The sequence below is a fragment of the Apium graveolens genome, chromosome 7, assembly GCF_009905375.1.
Source record: "Apium graveolens cultivar Ventura chromosome 7, ASM990537v1, whole genome shotgun sequence".
NCBI classification, from domain to species: Eukaryota; Viridiplantae; Streptophyta; class Magnoliopsida; order Apiales; family Apiaceae; genus Apium; species Apium graveolens.
In genome coordinates this window covers 107212896-107229161 of record NC_133653.1, presented here as the reverse complement: position 1 = coordinate 107229161, position 16266 = coordinate 107212896, and the positions used below count along the sequence as shown (strand labels likewise).

Sequence of the window (16266 nt, the reverse complement as noted above, 5' to 3'; positions counted from 1 at the left end):
ATAGATAAGGGCATCAGATTGATGCTAGCTCCTAAATCACATAAACACTTGTCGAACGACAAGTTTCCGATGGTACAAGGAATAGTGAAGCTTCCAGGATCTTTAAGCTTCGGAGGCAACTTCTTTTACAGCACAGCACTGCATTCCTCCGTTAGAGCAACGGTCTCTAAGTCATCGAGCTTCACTTTCCGAGAGAGAATACCTTTCATAAACCTCGCATAGCTAGGCATCTGTTCAAGAGCTTCAGCGAAAGGTATGTTGATATGAAGTTTCTTGAACACCTCCAAAAACTTCTCAAACTGCTTATCCAGCTTTTTCTTCGGTAGCCTCTTGGGAAAAGGAGGTGGATGATAGATCTGTTTCTCCCTTGTCTTACCCTCAGAAGGAGTGTGTTCCACAGTAGTCTTCCTTGGTTCCACCTCTGTTTCCTTCTGCACTTCTTCTTCAGCCACAACTGCATTTTCTGAAACTTGAGATTTTTCAGGCTCTTCGTCTTGCTGAATTTGGGGGCTTGCGACCTTTCCAGACCTCAAGGTGATGACGTTTACCTGTTCTTCAACTTCCCCCTTTCCTGGTTTTGTTTCCGTATCACTAGGAAGCGTTCCTGGTGGTCGATTCAATAAGGCATTAGCAATTTGCCCTATTTGGTTCTCCAGAGTCTTGATAGAAACAGCCTGGCTTTGGCATATACGAGCCTGGTTTTTGCACATAAGCCGCAACTCCTCCAATTCAAATTTTTCATTCGAAGATAGACATGCACCATAATTTGTTATTTTGGTGTAATTTGTTGCTGAAAACCAAGAGGGTTGAATAGTTTATTTCCAAACTGCTGGAACGGCTGTTGCATCGCATTCTGATTGTTGCTCCAGCTGAAGTTAGGATGATTCTAGTTGTCAGGATGATAAGTATCTGGAACTGGTTGCTGCGATCTCTGAAAGTTGCTCATAAACTGAGCCGAGTCACTAGATATAGCGCATTGCTCCGTCACATGCGGACCTGCACACATCTCACAAACACTAATTATCTGCTTAACACCATAGTTAGCCAGAGAATCGACCTTCATAGACAACGCCTTTAGTTGAGTAGTGATAGCCGTAGTTGTATCCACTTCAAGACCTCCTGCTACCTTGCCCTGTGGAAATCTCAGGGTTGGATACTGATATTCATTAGCTGCCATCAGTTCAATTAAATCATAAGCTTCCTCATAGCTCTTCGCCCATAAGGCTCCACCTGATGCTGCATCGAGCATGGGTCTGGACTGTGCTCCCAACCCATTATAAAAACAAGTGATGATCATCCAATCAGGCATTCCATGATGAGGACACTTCCTAAGCATCTCCTTGTAGCGCTCCCAAGCTTCATATAAAGATTCTCCTGATTGCTGCGCGAATTGAGTAAGAGCATTCCTGATTGCAGCTGTCTTCGCCATATGGAAGAATTTAGTAAGAAACTTCTGAGCAAGATCTTCCCAAGTAGTAATCGAACTGGCTGGTAGAGAGTGTAACCAGCTCTTAGCCTTGTCCCTCAGAGAGAATGGGAACAGTCTCAGCTTCACAGCATCTTCAGAAATACCGTTGAACTTGAAGGTGTCGCATATCTCAATGAAATCCCTAATGTGCATATTGGGATCTTCCGTTGAAGAACCCCCAAACTGGATTGAATTCTGCACCCATTGAATTATGCCAGGCTTGATCTCAAAGGTATAAGATGTGATAGCTGGCCTGACAATGCTAGATTGAATGTCATTGATCTTGGGTTGAGAAAAATCCATCAAGGCTTTCGTTCGTACTGCTGGATCTCCCATTGTAATTAGTACCTGAAACACAAACAAATAAACCGTGAAAGTAAAAGAATCCGAGTCAGTGAACTTTAACGACCACTGATGACAAGCACATAAACTAAAAATTAACACCGAGTCCCCGGCAGCGGCGCCAAAAACTTGTTAGGGAAAAACACGCGCTAATATTCATGCAAGTATACGCGTTCGCAAGTAGTATAAGATATAAATCAGATTCGTTCCCACAGAGACTGGTTTAGGTTAAGTTCAATTTATGCACCTATGAAATAATGTATGGTTATCGCTCAATGCTAAGATAAATAACAAATTGGGTTTTTATTAAACTAAGAGATTATACTAAATAACATTAATTAAGAGAATTGAGGTTGAAATAATATATATGACAAACATGGGATCCTAACTTCATTAAATACTTCATTCAATGTCATTGTTCTTAACCTTAGCATGTGCTGGCGATGACATTAACCAGATAACACGAAACTGATAAACGCCAACTTTCGTTGCACGAGTACCATTCTACCAGACATCCATAAAAGAGACAGAAGCTGAGTACGCACCAATTATATTGAGACCCTATATGTCTATAGAATTTGAAAAGATAACGGTTTAAGCACAAGTTATCTATCTTGATTACATAGGGAAAGTAAGATGGTTAAAATTACCTACGAATCATGCATAACAAATACATGAACCTATGCTAGCATGACAAGTTTTAAACCTCTATATTCACTGTCGCTTCAATAGAGATTAACACGCTATCTTATATGTTAGCTACGCACATAAGACGAATAAGCACAACCAATACTAGGATATCAATCAATCACCACACACAAAGATATCGAAACAATTAACTATTGAAATCCATAAGTAAATCCGCTAGAATCCTATGACAACGATTAGCCCATAATTAAACTCATCGTCACAATGGGTTCCAATGAAAGCATGGTATAAACAAGGTCTTAATAAACTGAATAATAATCAAAGTACGAATAAACGAGATCTAGGTTCAACAAGAATGAAAACGAGCATCCAAAGTTACAACTATTTTCAAAGAATCACAAGTTGAAAACAAGATCTTCTTTTTCAGAGTTGTTTTGTGCTTATAGGTCTTCTCCTTTGTATCCCAATCTTCCCGGATGATGAAAACCCTTTTTTAAGTATATATAAGCCCATATTGGACCTGGACACCAGGCGGGCGGGCGGCACACCAGGCGGGCACCTCCACCAGCAGGCGGCCGCCTCCTCCAGCAGGCGGGCGCCTGAGGCCTGTCTGGAAAAATTCTGATGAATCTTATTTTGGCCATAACTTGAGTTCTACCCGTCAGAATTAGGTGATTCAACTGCCCACGCGAAGCTAAAGAGATTCTCTACAACTTGAAAATGGCCTTGGCTTCCAAATCTGATCACTTTTCATCATATTTCCTTTAAAAGCTCCTTTTTTCATTTAACTGATACCTGAAATGCAATAACACAAAAACACATCAAAATACCAACAACTTGAGTCCAAAACACCAATTTAAGCTTATAATGAAGCGTTCTAAGTGGATATAAAATCCACTTATTAGTCGCTCCTTATCTTAATGATTTGTGTAGATAATGCAGCAAAGTAGGTATTGGGCTAGCAAAGAAAATAAAATGAGAAATCATAAAAAGGATAACTCTAAGGAAGACAGTGGTAAAATACTAAGACCGACCAAGACTCAAGAGGGTCGAGTCCCCAACAAACGAGAGCCCCGGCAGGCCAGAACCCTCACGAAGGTCTGGTCCTGGCCGAACAAGATCAAGATGGGCCGATCTCTCCAAATGGAGACCTTTGGCCCACCAGAACCTCAAGGGAGATTGGTCCAGGTCCTCCTGGAGGACTTCCCGTGACCGTCCTGTGAAAATTTTGTGAAAATTCTAAAGAAACTTCACTAAAAGACGGGGACTTGAACAAAACATTTTACAAGTTAAGAGTACCTGATACAAGGCGTGAGCCCCTAACATCTCGTCCACGAGTAACTTCTCACCTGATGAGACGCGGACAAGGTCTGGGGTGGGGTAATGCAATTCTTGGACCATTCAAGAGCAAGGGTCGGACTCCCGAACATCGAGCCGTTGGTGGATATGCCCCATGAAGGTTCAAAGAGGATCTTCATATTTTCATCTGAATCCTTGACCCTTTTCTCTCCGGATCCATAGGCCTCAAGGAATACTAGGACTTTAGGGATGCGGTTCACCTGCTTGGTAGCTTTTCTAGCCATCCTTCCAGTAACCATGTCACTCTTACCGGTCAGTGCATCCAGGGCCTCATCAACTGAAACAAAATAAAGGAAAGATGGATATAAGAACAAACTTGACCAAGTTTGAGATAAAATAAAATTGAATACCCTCTTTAGAGAGACTGCTAATGTCGGCCTCGGCGAGCTTTGCCTCCGTAAAAATTCCCAATAAGGGGTTTATCCATCATCATCAATATATAAGACGGTCACGATCATAGAGCTCATCATCCCTGAGACGAAGAATGTAGTGAGCACTGTCTACGGGATAGCTGGAATCTTATATGAAGTATACTCCCCAATCAGCTTCCTTTGACTCAAAGACCACAAACTTTTTGTTCCACTGATGACTAGGATCGAGAAGACTGTGAGTGTTTAAAATATGAGGAACACGGGGCCTGTATTGCAGTAGAACTCAGTCGGGTCTGGAAGAAGGAGATGCCTTTAACATGAAAATGCTTTGAAATATCGAGATACTTAAAGAAATACCAAGTTCATTGCATCTCACAATGAAAACAATGATAAAAGCCCACAAATTGGGGTAAATCTGACATGGGTGAACCTTCAGCTCAGCAAGGAGTCGGGGAATGAAAAGGTGCACTGGGAATCCTAACCCGGATTTCAATACTGCCTTGTACACATACAGTATGGTGGTACTCAGGTTGCAAGTCCTCTAATTGGACTTGGCCTTGCAAACCACTCTATAGTCGGTCCAGGGAAAATTGACCGAATCTCGTCAACATCCTCTTCATCAAGCATGCTTTTATGCTTGAACGCATCAAAGTGCACGATGCTCGGATACTCGTCAGCCCGCTCATCTAGCATGCTCTTTAGGCTGTTGGAACAACGATTAAGAGAGTTGGAGAAAATAAAAGCTATACCTTTCAATGACCAAATCGTGGCTCTCTTGTGCATAGCTTCCTTGGCCGAGATGGAGGGCTTGCTGTAAGGACCTTGAGACATCCTAAAACACTTGGGAAGTTGAGAGCTTCTAAGCTTGAGAGAATTGGGAAGAGCTGAGAAATGAAAGTGTGAATGAAAATAAGTACTTCTCATCTTCTTTTATAGGAAAAGAGGTACTTGCTACAGCAGGTCACAACTGTGCCTGGTTCGCGCTAGCAGGTATGGCTCGAAAAAAGACCGAAAAATAGTAGGAAAAATGATCAAGAACTGAGAGGAAAGGGAATAATAAACGAATAAAGAGATATAAAACGTCGCTTATCGCACTACACCGTATATGGCCTGTTGTAACGGTTATTTTCAGTGTAACCAGCTAAAGTGTGACCATAGGCGCCTTAATATTATTTTTAACTACGTATGATTACACTTTTTTTCACTGTAACCATTGGTGTCATTTAGTGCAACTATAGAGACCATTGGTGTCATTTAGTGCAACTATAGATAAACCGAGACATCTACGGCTACCCTAAAATTGATGTTACCATTGGTCTTAAAAAAGATGTGACTATTAACTGAAATATTAGGCGGTTGAATAAAAAATATGAGCGCGGTTTGAATTTTAATAAAAACCAGTGCGGAAACTTGTATGAGTAACATATTTATATATGTCTTGCAATATTGCAAGTTCCCTTGTCTTGTTTTTATAACAAGTTTTTCTTTCTGAAAGTTGTGGTAGTACGGTCATCATATCAAATAGTTTTGTTAAGGCGAATATGACGACTAATCTGGAAGATATGTATGCCAATATGATCTTGGAAGATGAGGATGAGGATGGAGTAATCATAACAAATGAGGAACTTTCAGTCAAGGAACAATCTTTTGTATTGGTGGGTCAATTTTTAACAGAAAAGAACATCAATTTTAATGCAATGTAGAACGTGATGACATCATTATGGAGACCAAAAGAAGGTATGGAAATTCATGACTTGGGAGATCATCGATTCTCATTTGTGTTTTTTCATAAACTGGATTTGCAGAAGGTTGTTGAAGGCGGCCCGTGGACGTTCGAACAAAGTTTGTTGCTATATCATGTACTAGGGGAGAATGAGAACCCACATACGGTGCCTCTAAACAAAATGGATATATGGATGCAAGTATATGACGTGCCAAAAGGGCTGATTTCTGAGAAGCTACTGCAGAATATCGGAGATTTTGTGGGTACTTTCGTCAAATCTGATCCGACTAATATTAATGGGGTATGGAAAATGTTTATGCGTATTCGAATCACGATGAATGTAGAAAAACCCATCAAGAGAAGGATGAAGATTAAACGAGAGGGTGGAGAGTGGAACTGGGTGAATTTTAAATATGAACGGCTGAGTTTATTTTGTTTCATGTGTGGAGTTTTGGGACATTCAGAACGAGATTGTGCAGTTGTATATACAAACCCAGATAAGATGATAGAGAAGGCTTATGGTACTTGGCTCAGAACTCCGATGAAGGGTGGCAAACAACAGAATTTAGGAGCTAAATGGCTGAGAAACACGGGGGGGACGAGCAACATGGATGATCGGAAAACAGAATCAACAACCGTGCAAGCACGAAACAGGGTGGTGGCAAATTTCATGGAGATAGACGGAAAAGTTGGCGAAAATTTAGGCGATAGTGGGGGGATTTGCTTGGCTAACAGAACGGTGGATGTGGGAGAGAATATTACGATAAATCAGGGGCATGATAGTAGGGATATCGGGAGGGAAAAGGAATTTGAAAATGATATGACAATATTGGATAGTAAAAGAAAACGAGTGGATAAGGGAACAAGTATAGTAGTAGATGGGCTGGATAATATAACTGACTAAACAGCTTTGGTTGGGCCAAAAAACGGGAAAGAGGCGGGTCCTGTGGTCCAGGCCCGCCTTCAACAATGAGTCTTCTAGCTTGGAATTGCCGTGGGCTGGGTAAACCACGGGCAGTTCAATTTTCAAAAGAAATTACCCAACAGCTTAAACCTGGTATTATTTTCTTGTCTGAAACATTATCAAAAATAAAAAAAATTGAAGAAGTTTGTAAAGCTTTGCACTTTGCTGGATGGTGGGGAATAGAAGCTCAAGGACATAGTGGTGGCTTGGCCTTGTTATGGAAAAACGAAGGGGGTTGTACGATTTTGGATGGGAGCAAGCACTATATCGACTTTGAGGTGGAACACAATCAGGTTGGAAGATGGAGATATACGGGCTTTTACGGATGCCCTGAAAGGGAGAGAAGACGAGAGTCTTGGGATATTATTCGAAATCTAGCGGGTCGGTCAACACTTCCGTGGTGCATTATAGGAGACTTTAACGATATGTTGTTCGCAGATGAGAAAAAAGGGGGTCGTGTTCATCCAAGAAGCTTATTAGTGGGATTTGGAGAGACGATTGCTTCATGTGGTTTGACTGATTTGGGATTTAAAGGGGAAAAGTTCACTTGGGAGAAATCTCGCGGAAACCATGGGTGGGTTCAGGAGAGATTAGACCGTGGTTTGGCAAATAACTCATGGAGAAGTATGTTTCCTATGGCGGAGGTTCAGGTATTGGAAGTGGCTACATCTGATCACCTACCATTGTTTTTAAATTTGCAGAGACAGGTCTTTGAAGTTAAAGAAAGGAGATTTCGCTTTGAAAATAGTTGGGTTAAAGAAAAAGACTGCAGAGAAATTGTGAAGCAGAGTTGGCAGGGGAACGATAGTCAGGACCTAATGACGAAGATTACCATGTGCTGTAATAGATTACAGGAGTGGGGGGGAGGTGTAAGTAGAAAGTATAAACAGGAGATAAGTAAATGTCGAGAAAGACTGCGCAGGTTGAGATCAAGGAGAGATGGGCCGGGGATTCAAATGTATAATGATGTTAGATGGGAATACATGCAATTGCTGGAAAAACAAGAAACGTATTGGAAACAACGAGCCAAACAGTTCTGGATACAAGGTGGGGATAGGAACACAAGTTTCTTTCACAATTATGCCTCTGGGAGGAAAAAAATAAATACATTGCAGCGGATTAAAAACGATGAAGGAGAGTGGAAGGAAACTACCGAGGAGATTCAAGAGGTCATCGAGAATTATTTCTCGAAGTTGTTTACAGCACAGACGACGGATGGAAAATTGAGCGATAGGGAGAGAGTCAGTAGGGTGACTGCAAGTGACAATGAAGCTTTGTTGGCGGAAATTACACCTAAGGAAGTTAAAGAAGCTGCTTTTTCTATGCACCCGGATAAGGCACCAGGGCCAGATGGCCTAAACCCAGGTTTTTTTCAAGTTTACTGGAATATAGTAGGAAAGGATGTGGTTTTATTTTGTAAAAAATTCCTGCAATCAGGTGAACTGCCAAATGAGGTGAACCATGCTGTAGTACGATTGATCCCTAAGACAAAAGAGCCACAAAATATGACTGAGTTGCGTCCGATTTCTTTGTGTAATGTGCTAGTCAGAATACTGTCTAAGGTAATGGTCAATAGACTAAAACCATTCCTAGGTTCTGTGATATCTGAAGTGCAGAGCGCTTTTTTGGAAGGGCGATTATTAACGGATAACGCAATGATTGCATTTGAAGTAAACCACTATATGAAGAGACGTACGCAAGGAAGCAGGGGTTTGGCAGGATTAAAAATAGACATTTCGAAAGCTTATGATAGATTGGAGTGGGGGTTTATCAAAAATATGATGATGAGGTTTGGGTTTCATGAGATATGGATTGATAGGATTATGAAATTTATATCGACAGTGTCATATGGATTTCTACACAATGGAGCAGAGATTGGACGAGTAATTCCAACACGGGGGGTACGTCAAGGAGACCCAATTTCTCCGTATATATACATCATGTGTGTAGAAGGTTTAAGTGCAATGCTGCGAAGAAATGTCGATGATGGACTCATACATAGGTGTACAGTGGCTAAGAACGCACCAAATATCTCGCACTTATTTTTTGCAGATGACTGTTACCTGTTCTTCAAAGCTACAGAGGTGGAAGCTGACAATATGAAACGGATTCTAAACAGGTATGAGCTGATCTCAGGGCAGCGTATTAATTTTGGGAAGTCTACAGTGGTTTTCTCCCCTAACACAAGGGTGGAGGATAGAGCAAAGGTCTGTGATAAGTTGGGAGTGATTGAAATAGATAAACCAGGGAATTATCTGGGAATGCCCATGAGTATTAGTAGAAATAGAGTTGCAACCTTCTCTTTTTTACTTGATCGGGTAGACCAAAAATTGCAGACATGGGGGAATAAAACACTGTCTAAAGCTGGAAAAGTACTTTTACTGAAAACGTCAGCTCAAACAGTTCCAAATTTCTGGATGAGCTTGATGTTAATTCCGTTAGAAATTTGTGATGGAATTGAGAAGAAATTCAATGCCTTTTGGTGGGGGAAGAACAGTTCGGGTGGAGGAATAAGATGGCTTTCATGGGATAGATTATGTGAAGTAAAGGAGGCTGGGGGTCTTGGATTTAAAAAGCTACGAGAGTTCAATGTTGCAATGCTGGCAAAGCAGGCATGGCGCTTGATAAACAACTGCAACCATGTAGTTACATCTTTGATGAAAGCCAGGTATTATCCACAATCGGATTTCTTAAATGCTAAACTTGGAAACAACCCTAGCTACATTTGGCGTAGTATTCTTGAAGCCCAGAATGTGGTACGAATGGGAGCGAGGAAGAAAATAGGAGATGAAAACAGCACGTTAGTGTGGCAGGAACCATGGTTGCCCTGCGTTGACAATGGTTTCATGACAACTGAAAGGTACCCCCAGTTAGAACAAATTACAGTAGCTAATTTGATGGACGAGAATCAGGAGGGGTGGGATGAAGATATTTTGGACGATTTATGCAATGAAAGGGATAAGAAATTGATAAAACAACTTCATGTCCCCATGCATAAACGAAATGACTCATGGTATTGGTTATTGGATGACACGGGAAGATTTACGGTAAGGAGCTGCTATCGTAAAATTAAAGGGGAGAGTGATTGTCCTGATAGAAGTTTTTGGAGTAAAGTTTGGGGACTCAAACTTCCAGGAAAGGTGATAAATTTCATATGGAGAATGTGCAGAGAAGTGCTCCCGACAGCTGCAAATCTAATTACCAAGCATGTTAATATTGTTGATAGATGTGCTTGGTGTCAAAATTATGTTGAGGACACGGCCCATGTAATGTTTCTTTGTGATTTTGCAAGAGAGGTCTGGGCTGCTGTAGGTATGCTGAGCCTGATCGCAGAGGACCCTGGAGATACGGTGCTGCAGGTTACTAAACGAATCTTTAACAAGGGTAACAATGAACAGAGGGCTATGTATGGTATGATTTGTTGGGCCTTATGGTACAGGCGAAACAAATGGGTATGGGAGAGAGTGACAGTGTCATCTTTCGGGGTGAAATCTATGGCATTAAACATGAAGATTGATTGGAGCAAGGCTAGGGAGGTTGAGGAGCAACATGAAGTTCAACAACAAATGAGGGTGCATACATGGTGTAAACCACCAGAACAATGGATAAAAATAAACACGGATGCAGCGTGTCATGTGAATGGAGAGATGACTGGCCTAGGATGTGTGGCAAGAGATGATTCTGGTCAATTTGTTCGAGCAAGAAGTAGGAAGGTACAGGTTGGACATCAACCACGAATTGCTGAGGCTTTGAGCATGCGAGAAGCACTCTCCTGGACAAAGGAATGGAGATCGAGCAGGTGTGTTTTTGAAACAGATGCTAAGACACTGGTTGACGCAATCAACAAAGTGAAGGAGAGCCAAGGGGAGTCGATTTTCGATAAAATTGTTGATGATTGTAGGGAGTTAATTAAACACTTTGAGGAAGTGTTAATTGTTTTTGTTCCTAGATCAGCGAATAGTGTTGCCCATTTGTTAGTAAAGGGTGCATATTCTATGTCTGGTTTACAGGAGTGGGTTAATACTGCTCCTGATTTTCTCATTTGTAACCTTGATTTAGACATGGTTTGATTAATGCAAGTACGTTTATTTAAAAAAAAAAAAAAAAAAACCAGTGCGGGGGTAATAAAAACCAGTGCGGGGGAAAACAATTGCCTTTTCATAAAACTAACAAAAACTGAAACAAAAATTCATTACTAGAGACAACCCACTCATTTAACACACACACTTCAAACACAAACACACACACTCTTACATTTCATCTCTCTCATGAACACAGTTTCTCTCAATCGTAACTTCAACTGGAATTGTGTCTGCATTCGGGTCATTGGGTCTGCGATTAGGTCTCAATCGGGGTTTTCACTCTCAATCAGGGTTTTCAGTTAGTTCTTAAATAAGGTCTTCAATTTGGCTCTTCAATGTTCTTAATCGGGTTTCTCAATTAGGGTTTTGAATTGGGTATTCTGCTGGTGAGCTTGTTTAATTAGGGTTTATGCTTCTCTCTATTTGTTAGGGCCTTGGGTGTTTTCATGTGTGTTTTGTATTTGTTGATTTATTTTCTCTCTATTTTTTACTTGTATGTTAGATTTTATGGTTAATTTCTAAGACTGTATATATTTATTATTTTCTATTAATTTGAAACAGTTGCGTACTTGTATGTTTTCTCAATATATTGACGAAAATTCTTAGAAAATGTTCATTAAAGTTTGGAGAAGTTTTTAATGATCTATGTACCTTCTGTTTATTTAACTCAATCCTACAACTCTGTATCTTTTGTTGTACTCTAACTTGTTACGCTACAATTCTGTATATTTCACTGTATATTAACTTGTTATGCTTTTTAAAATTTCAGGCTGATGTGAACTATTGATGTCAATCCAAATGATGAGTTGATCAATTTAAGGAAGTTGCAAGCATATATCAATTAACTAAGTATATTAGAGTTTGTTTCCCTTCCATCAAAAACCATGTCCTTCCCTGTTTTTATGACTCATATCTGAATATTGATAGTTAGTGAACTCTCCTACAACTTCTAGATGATGATTTTCTATTTTCTCTTCCTTGCAGATGGCCATGGCTGGGATATCTCCTTAAATGTATATCTCCTTAAACTTAGAATACCAATCATTTTGATGCCTCAGCGAACTGACAGCCTTGAGTAAGTGCAACATCCAGTAGTTGTGCCCATCACCCTGTCATTGCATATTTTTCTAATTTAATACTGTAGCAATCTTATAGGATATTAATTTGATATAGGATTGGTGTAAAGATGGAGTAGAACAAGGGGATAGGAGTTAGGACCAATATTCGCAGAGAATGAGTAGAAATCTGAAACACAATAAGTTCTCAGATTTATAATCAAATACTTACCAATGCACCTTTAATCTCTAAACAACAATTAAATTCTCTTTTCTTGTTCCCTAGTGGTTATTATTATTTATCTTTGTTTTTGCCTAGGTGATGGCAATAATTTCCGATTTCATGCTCGTATGGCTTCCTGCTTCAACTATCTCTCTTCGTGCACCTGTTGCACCTAATGCTGGACGTATTGCTAAATTTTTCCATAACTGTCCTGATAACGCATTCCAGGTTAAAATCTTTATTTTGTAATATATTCAACGAACAACTTTACATATATGTGGGTAAGCAAACACCTTGTATGCACAATAATCTGTTTTTAAATCCTGTTATTGCAGATAGCTATGTCTGGAACATCATTTACGTTATTACAGAGAATAGGCGCAATAGTGGTAAGAGGATGCTTTTTTGCTACCCTACTTTCATGAGCAAATAAAAAGCTTATGCAATTACCGATATTTTATAGTAACTCGTGTTTAGAATTTGGTTTTCAGCGTAACAGTACAAAGCTTTTTGCAGTTGGCACAACTTCGGTCCCGGTAGCTTGATCTTCTTTAATTCTTTGTTTGAATTTGGTTATTCTTTAATTTTGAGGAAGTCTCTGCTTCAGTTTCCACTCCAAGTGGTAATCAGAGTAATGTGTTATTGTGTATCTTCCTTTATTTTTAACCCCATTTATATTTTTATGCTAGAAAACTAGGTTTATATTAAAAATAGTACCCAAAAAATAAAAAGAGATATTATTGTGTAGATCAAATGATGCCATTGACATGCTAACAATTTTAGTAACAGACTTGCAATAAGAGTTGGTTTTCTTTTGTTGTGTGGTTCATGTATCTTTATTTTCCATGGATAATTTAATATGGGTTAGCAATTGTTATATGTTTGACTCTCTCCCTCTCAATATTTTCCTGTTGTTCTAAATAATTGTGAAAGGTAATACTTTAGATATAAAATATTTTTCAAAATAGCATATTGTTTTTTCGAAGCTTGAACAATAAATTAATATAAGAAAGGACACAATCGAAGAAAAAGAAAGAAAAAGATAGAGAACAAAATGAGTCAAGGTGAAATGTATATTTTTCTACCGTGTCGGTCTACTCAAGCTTCCAAAGCTTCAAATGAGATTAATCTACGTAATTTAGGGTTGTTTTGGTTGTCTGCTAATGCAATTGAAATTGTAATTATAGGGTTACTCTGAAACACAAGATAGTATGTTGCGTCATGTACTTCAGTTTTCTATTTCATTGAAGTGCACTTACTTTTCTGTCTAAGCACTACCCGGGAACCTAGTCTTTTGCAAAATAGTATATCCAGTCTTAACATATGTTCATTTAAGTGCCCTTACTTTTCTGTTTAAGCACTACCCGCGAACCTAGTCTTTTGCGAAATAGTATATTCAGTCTAACATATGTTCCTTATTGATTTAAATTGATCAATTTTGTAAAAACCATGACACATTTTCGAAAATAGGTAGCATACGTAAACTACAAAATGATATTATGATCAACACAAGAATTAGCCAGATAAGAAAAATCTAGTTGCAAAGAGTTATAAATGGTTTAAAATTTTACGAGCAATTCCTCAATTAATATCTTTCGAGGTTTTTATCTTGTTAATACATTGGGTTGGGGGAGGGTGGTGGTGGAAAGAAAGAGCAGAATGAGTCTGTTTCTATTTGAAGGCCCACAAAATTTAATAATGATTATGTTAATATCTTCTTCGTATTTTATGTTTGTTATGTGACTGCTCTGTTTCAGTTGATTGTTGTGCTTAAAGTTCAAATAGTACCCTCAGTAGATACATCCAAATTATATTAAAATAAGTTTTCTTTTTAACTTTTCTTCCTCATGGGACCTTCGGGCTGGGGAATTAATGGTTTGATACTTCCAGGAAGAATCATTGTGTCTTCCATCCTTTGTTAATTTACCTTTTACTTTGTGTTTTTTTGGCAAACCAAATATATCTTATAGTTAGTCTTGGTAATTACCTTACTTCTGTATTATTCATTCTTTTTCTTTTGTGATAATGACATACAACTGATAGTTACTTTCATTCCTCCAGGTCGGAACGGTTGTTACAAATGCTGTGATAAATGCATGGAATACTGTTGGAAGCACCTCATTAGAAGAAGCTGAGAATGTACCTGTACTTTCAACTAGTATTGGCTACGGTGTTTATATGGCAATTTCTAGCAACCTAAGGTAAGTCGTAAACATGTAATCTCTATTTAAAATAACCTCGTACTATTGAGCTCTCTTCCTCTATAACACCCACACGATATAATGCACATCTATCCCAAAATCCTAGTCAGTTGTCTTACGCTTCTAAGTAACAAATATGTAATTTGAAATATCAGTCACCTTTTGTAAACTGGTGTTAGGCTTGGCCACCAAAAAGCAATTAACATTTACTACTATTTAATATCTGCATCATATCATCTTCATGAACATAGAAATGTGTTTGGCATGGAGCCTAACAACAAATACATCAGGGGTGTGCTATTCAGTGAAGTTAGCTTTGAGGCATGTGCATAATTTAGTCAGTTATCTGTATCAGCACCATCTAATGTTGAATCAGGGGTAAGTTTTAGGACTTTGGATTGCTTTATTGCAGTGAGCTGTCTATTGTACTTTTTTTAATCATTTTCTGTAATTTAATCTCTTAAAGGTTAAAATCGGGAGGGAGTGATTAATTTCTCGAAGATATCTTGCGCCGGGATGACTCATTTATGGTTGCTCGTGGTGATCTTGGAATGGAAATACGAGAGTCTTAGAAGTACTTGTTTTATAGTTAATTAGCTATTTGATTTTTGTATTACATTCTTGGTGGTTGGTAGGCTCGGAACTTGTTGGTGGTTGGTGGTACTTGAATTGGTTGTTTTGGTTGTTGGATTGTTTTTGTTGATGAATGTTTGGTAAACTTTGAAATGGGGAAGTTCTATTTTCAAATATTATATTGCCTTTTTTTCTCATAAAGTGTTGGCACAAAGTCCTGTAAAGTGTAGCTATTGATATAAATTGTTCATATTATCTGTTGGTGAATACCAAGAAAAATGTAGGTATAGATTTAAAAGTGTAGGTAAAAGTTTAAAAGATCCACGTAAAAGTGTAACTATAGATAAAAAGCTGAAGCCATTGATAACTTTGTTTTTCAAAATTTAGTGTTTTACAATAGCTAATATGGTGTTACCATAGCCTTATGGTTACACCAAATATGATGTAACAAATATCATAATTGTGTTACCATAGATCTATAGGTACACCAAATTTAATGTTACCAAAATAATAAAAGTGTAGGCATATATGACCTATGGTTGCACTTTTTTCGGTGTTACCAAAAATTGAAAAAGTGTTACCATAGACCCCTATGGTAGCGTCGATATTAGTTACGATCCTATTTTTCAAAAAAGTGTTACCATAGCCATTTAATTCACTTTTAGCAACGCTTTTTGGCCTTTATTCACACTTTTTTAGGTGTTACAATAGACAATTATGGTGTAGTGTCGTATCAGTCCTCCAAGAAAAGCTTGATGAAGGTTAAACACAAGTCGTTAGTCTTAATTCAGCGATTAATTATGTTAATCATAATAAAGTAAAAACCTTGAAGATTGGAGCAAGGTCAAGCTCTTAATCCAACATCAATGGCCATCTATAACCATGATTCAATTACGGCAACGTTCTGAGAAGCAAGTTCGTGAAGAACAAAACTATCATAAGAACAAAAGCAGAACGTCACTAGAATAAGAGTAAAACGTCTACCAAAATGAGTAGAACGTTCACGATAACGAGCTTAGAACGTTCACGAGGATGAATACAAAAAATTTCGGAGAAAGTTCACCCCCGGCCGATCAGGACCACTATGGAGGTGGCTCCATGACCAACCAAGAGTAGGATGGGCCGAGTCATCCACATGGAGGCCTCTAGCTGACCGGAACCTCCTAGGAGGTTGGTCTAGGGCCACTTGAAGGATTTCCGGTGACCCTCCTAGAAAATTTTTGAAAGTTTTTTTGAAAATTTGGCGGCCAACAAGAA

The 16266-nt window shown here is 38.9% G+C and overlaps 1 protein-coding gene and 1 non-coding gene across 12 annotated transcripts; both read left to right on the top strand.

Annotated features, from left to right (window-relative positions):
* The first annotated feature begins 1307 nt into the window (after positions 1-1307).
* LOC141676068 (small nucleolar RNA R71) lies at positions 1308-1414 on the top strand. Its single transcript, XR_012556678.1, has one exon. It is a non-coding gene; the product is annotated as a small nucleolar RNA R71 (small nucleolar RNA).
* A 9613-nt stretch (positions 1415-11027) lies between these two features.
* On the top strand, positions 11028-15188 carry LOC141671810 (protein RETICULATA-RELATED 4, chloroplastic-like). Of its 11 annotated transcripts, none has more exons than XM_074478167.1 (10): positions 11028-11343; positions 11727-11806; positions 11942-12032; positions 12131-12194; positions 12332-12463; positions 12571-12624; positions 12727-12771; positions 14297-14436; positions 14688-14814; positions 14903-15188. In XM_074478167.1, the coding sequence occupies exons 5-9, from the start codon at positions 12335-12337 to the stop codon at positions 14767-14769; spliced, it is 450 nt and encodes a 149-aa protein (XP_074334268.1). In that variant the 5' UTR covers positions 11028-11343; positions 11727-11806; positions 11942-12032; positions 12131-12194; positions 12332-12334; the 3' UTR covers positions 14770-14814; positions 14903-15188. The 11 variants fall into 11 exon arrangements, with proteins under 11 accessions (XP_074334268.1, XP_074334269.1, XP_074334272.1 ...); XM_074478168.1 differs by having other exon boundaries at positions 11727-11816; XM_074478171.1 differs by lacking the exon at positions 12131-12194 and having other exon boundaries at positions 11029-11272.
* The last annotated feature ends 1078 nt before the right edge of the window (positions 15189-16266 follow it).

Coding starts and splice junctions, on each gene's coding strand:
- LOC141671810 (XM_074478167.1), top strand. CDS start 12,335: ATGGCAATAATTTCCGATTTCATGCTCGTATGGCTTCCTGCTTCAACT. Junction 12,772..14,296: donor TTGGCACAACTTCGGTCCCG/GTAGCTTGATCT, acceptor TCATTCCTCCAG/GTCGGAACGGTTGTTACAAA. Junction 14,437..14,687: donor GCAATTTCTAGCAACCTAAG/GTAAGTCGTAAA, acceptor TCATGAACATAG/AAATGTGTTTGGCATGGAGC.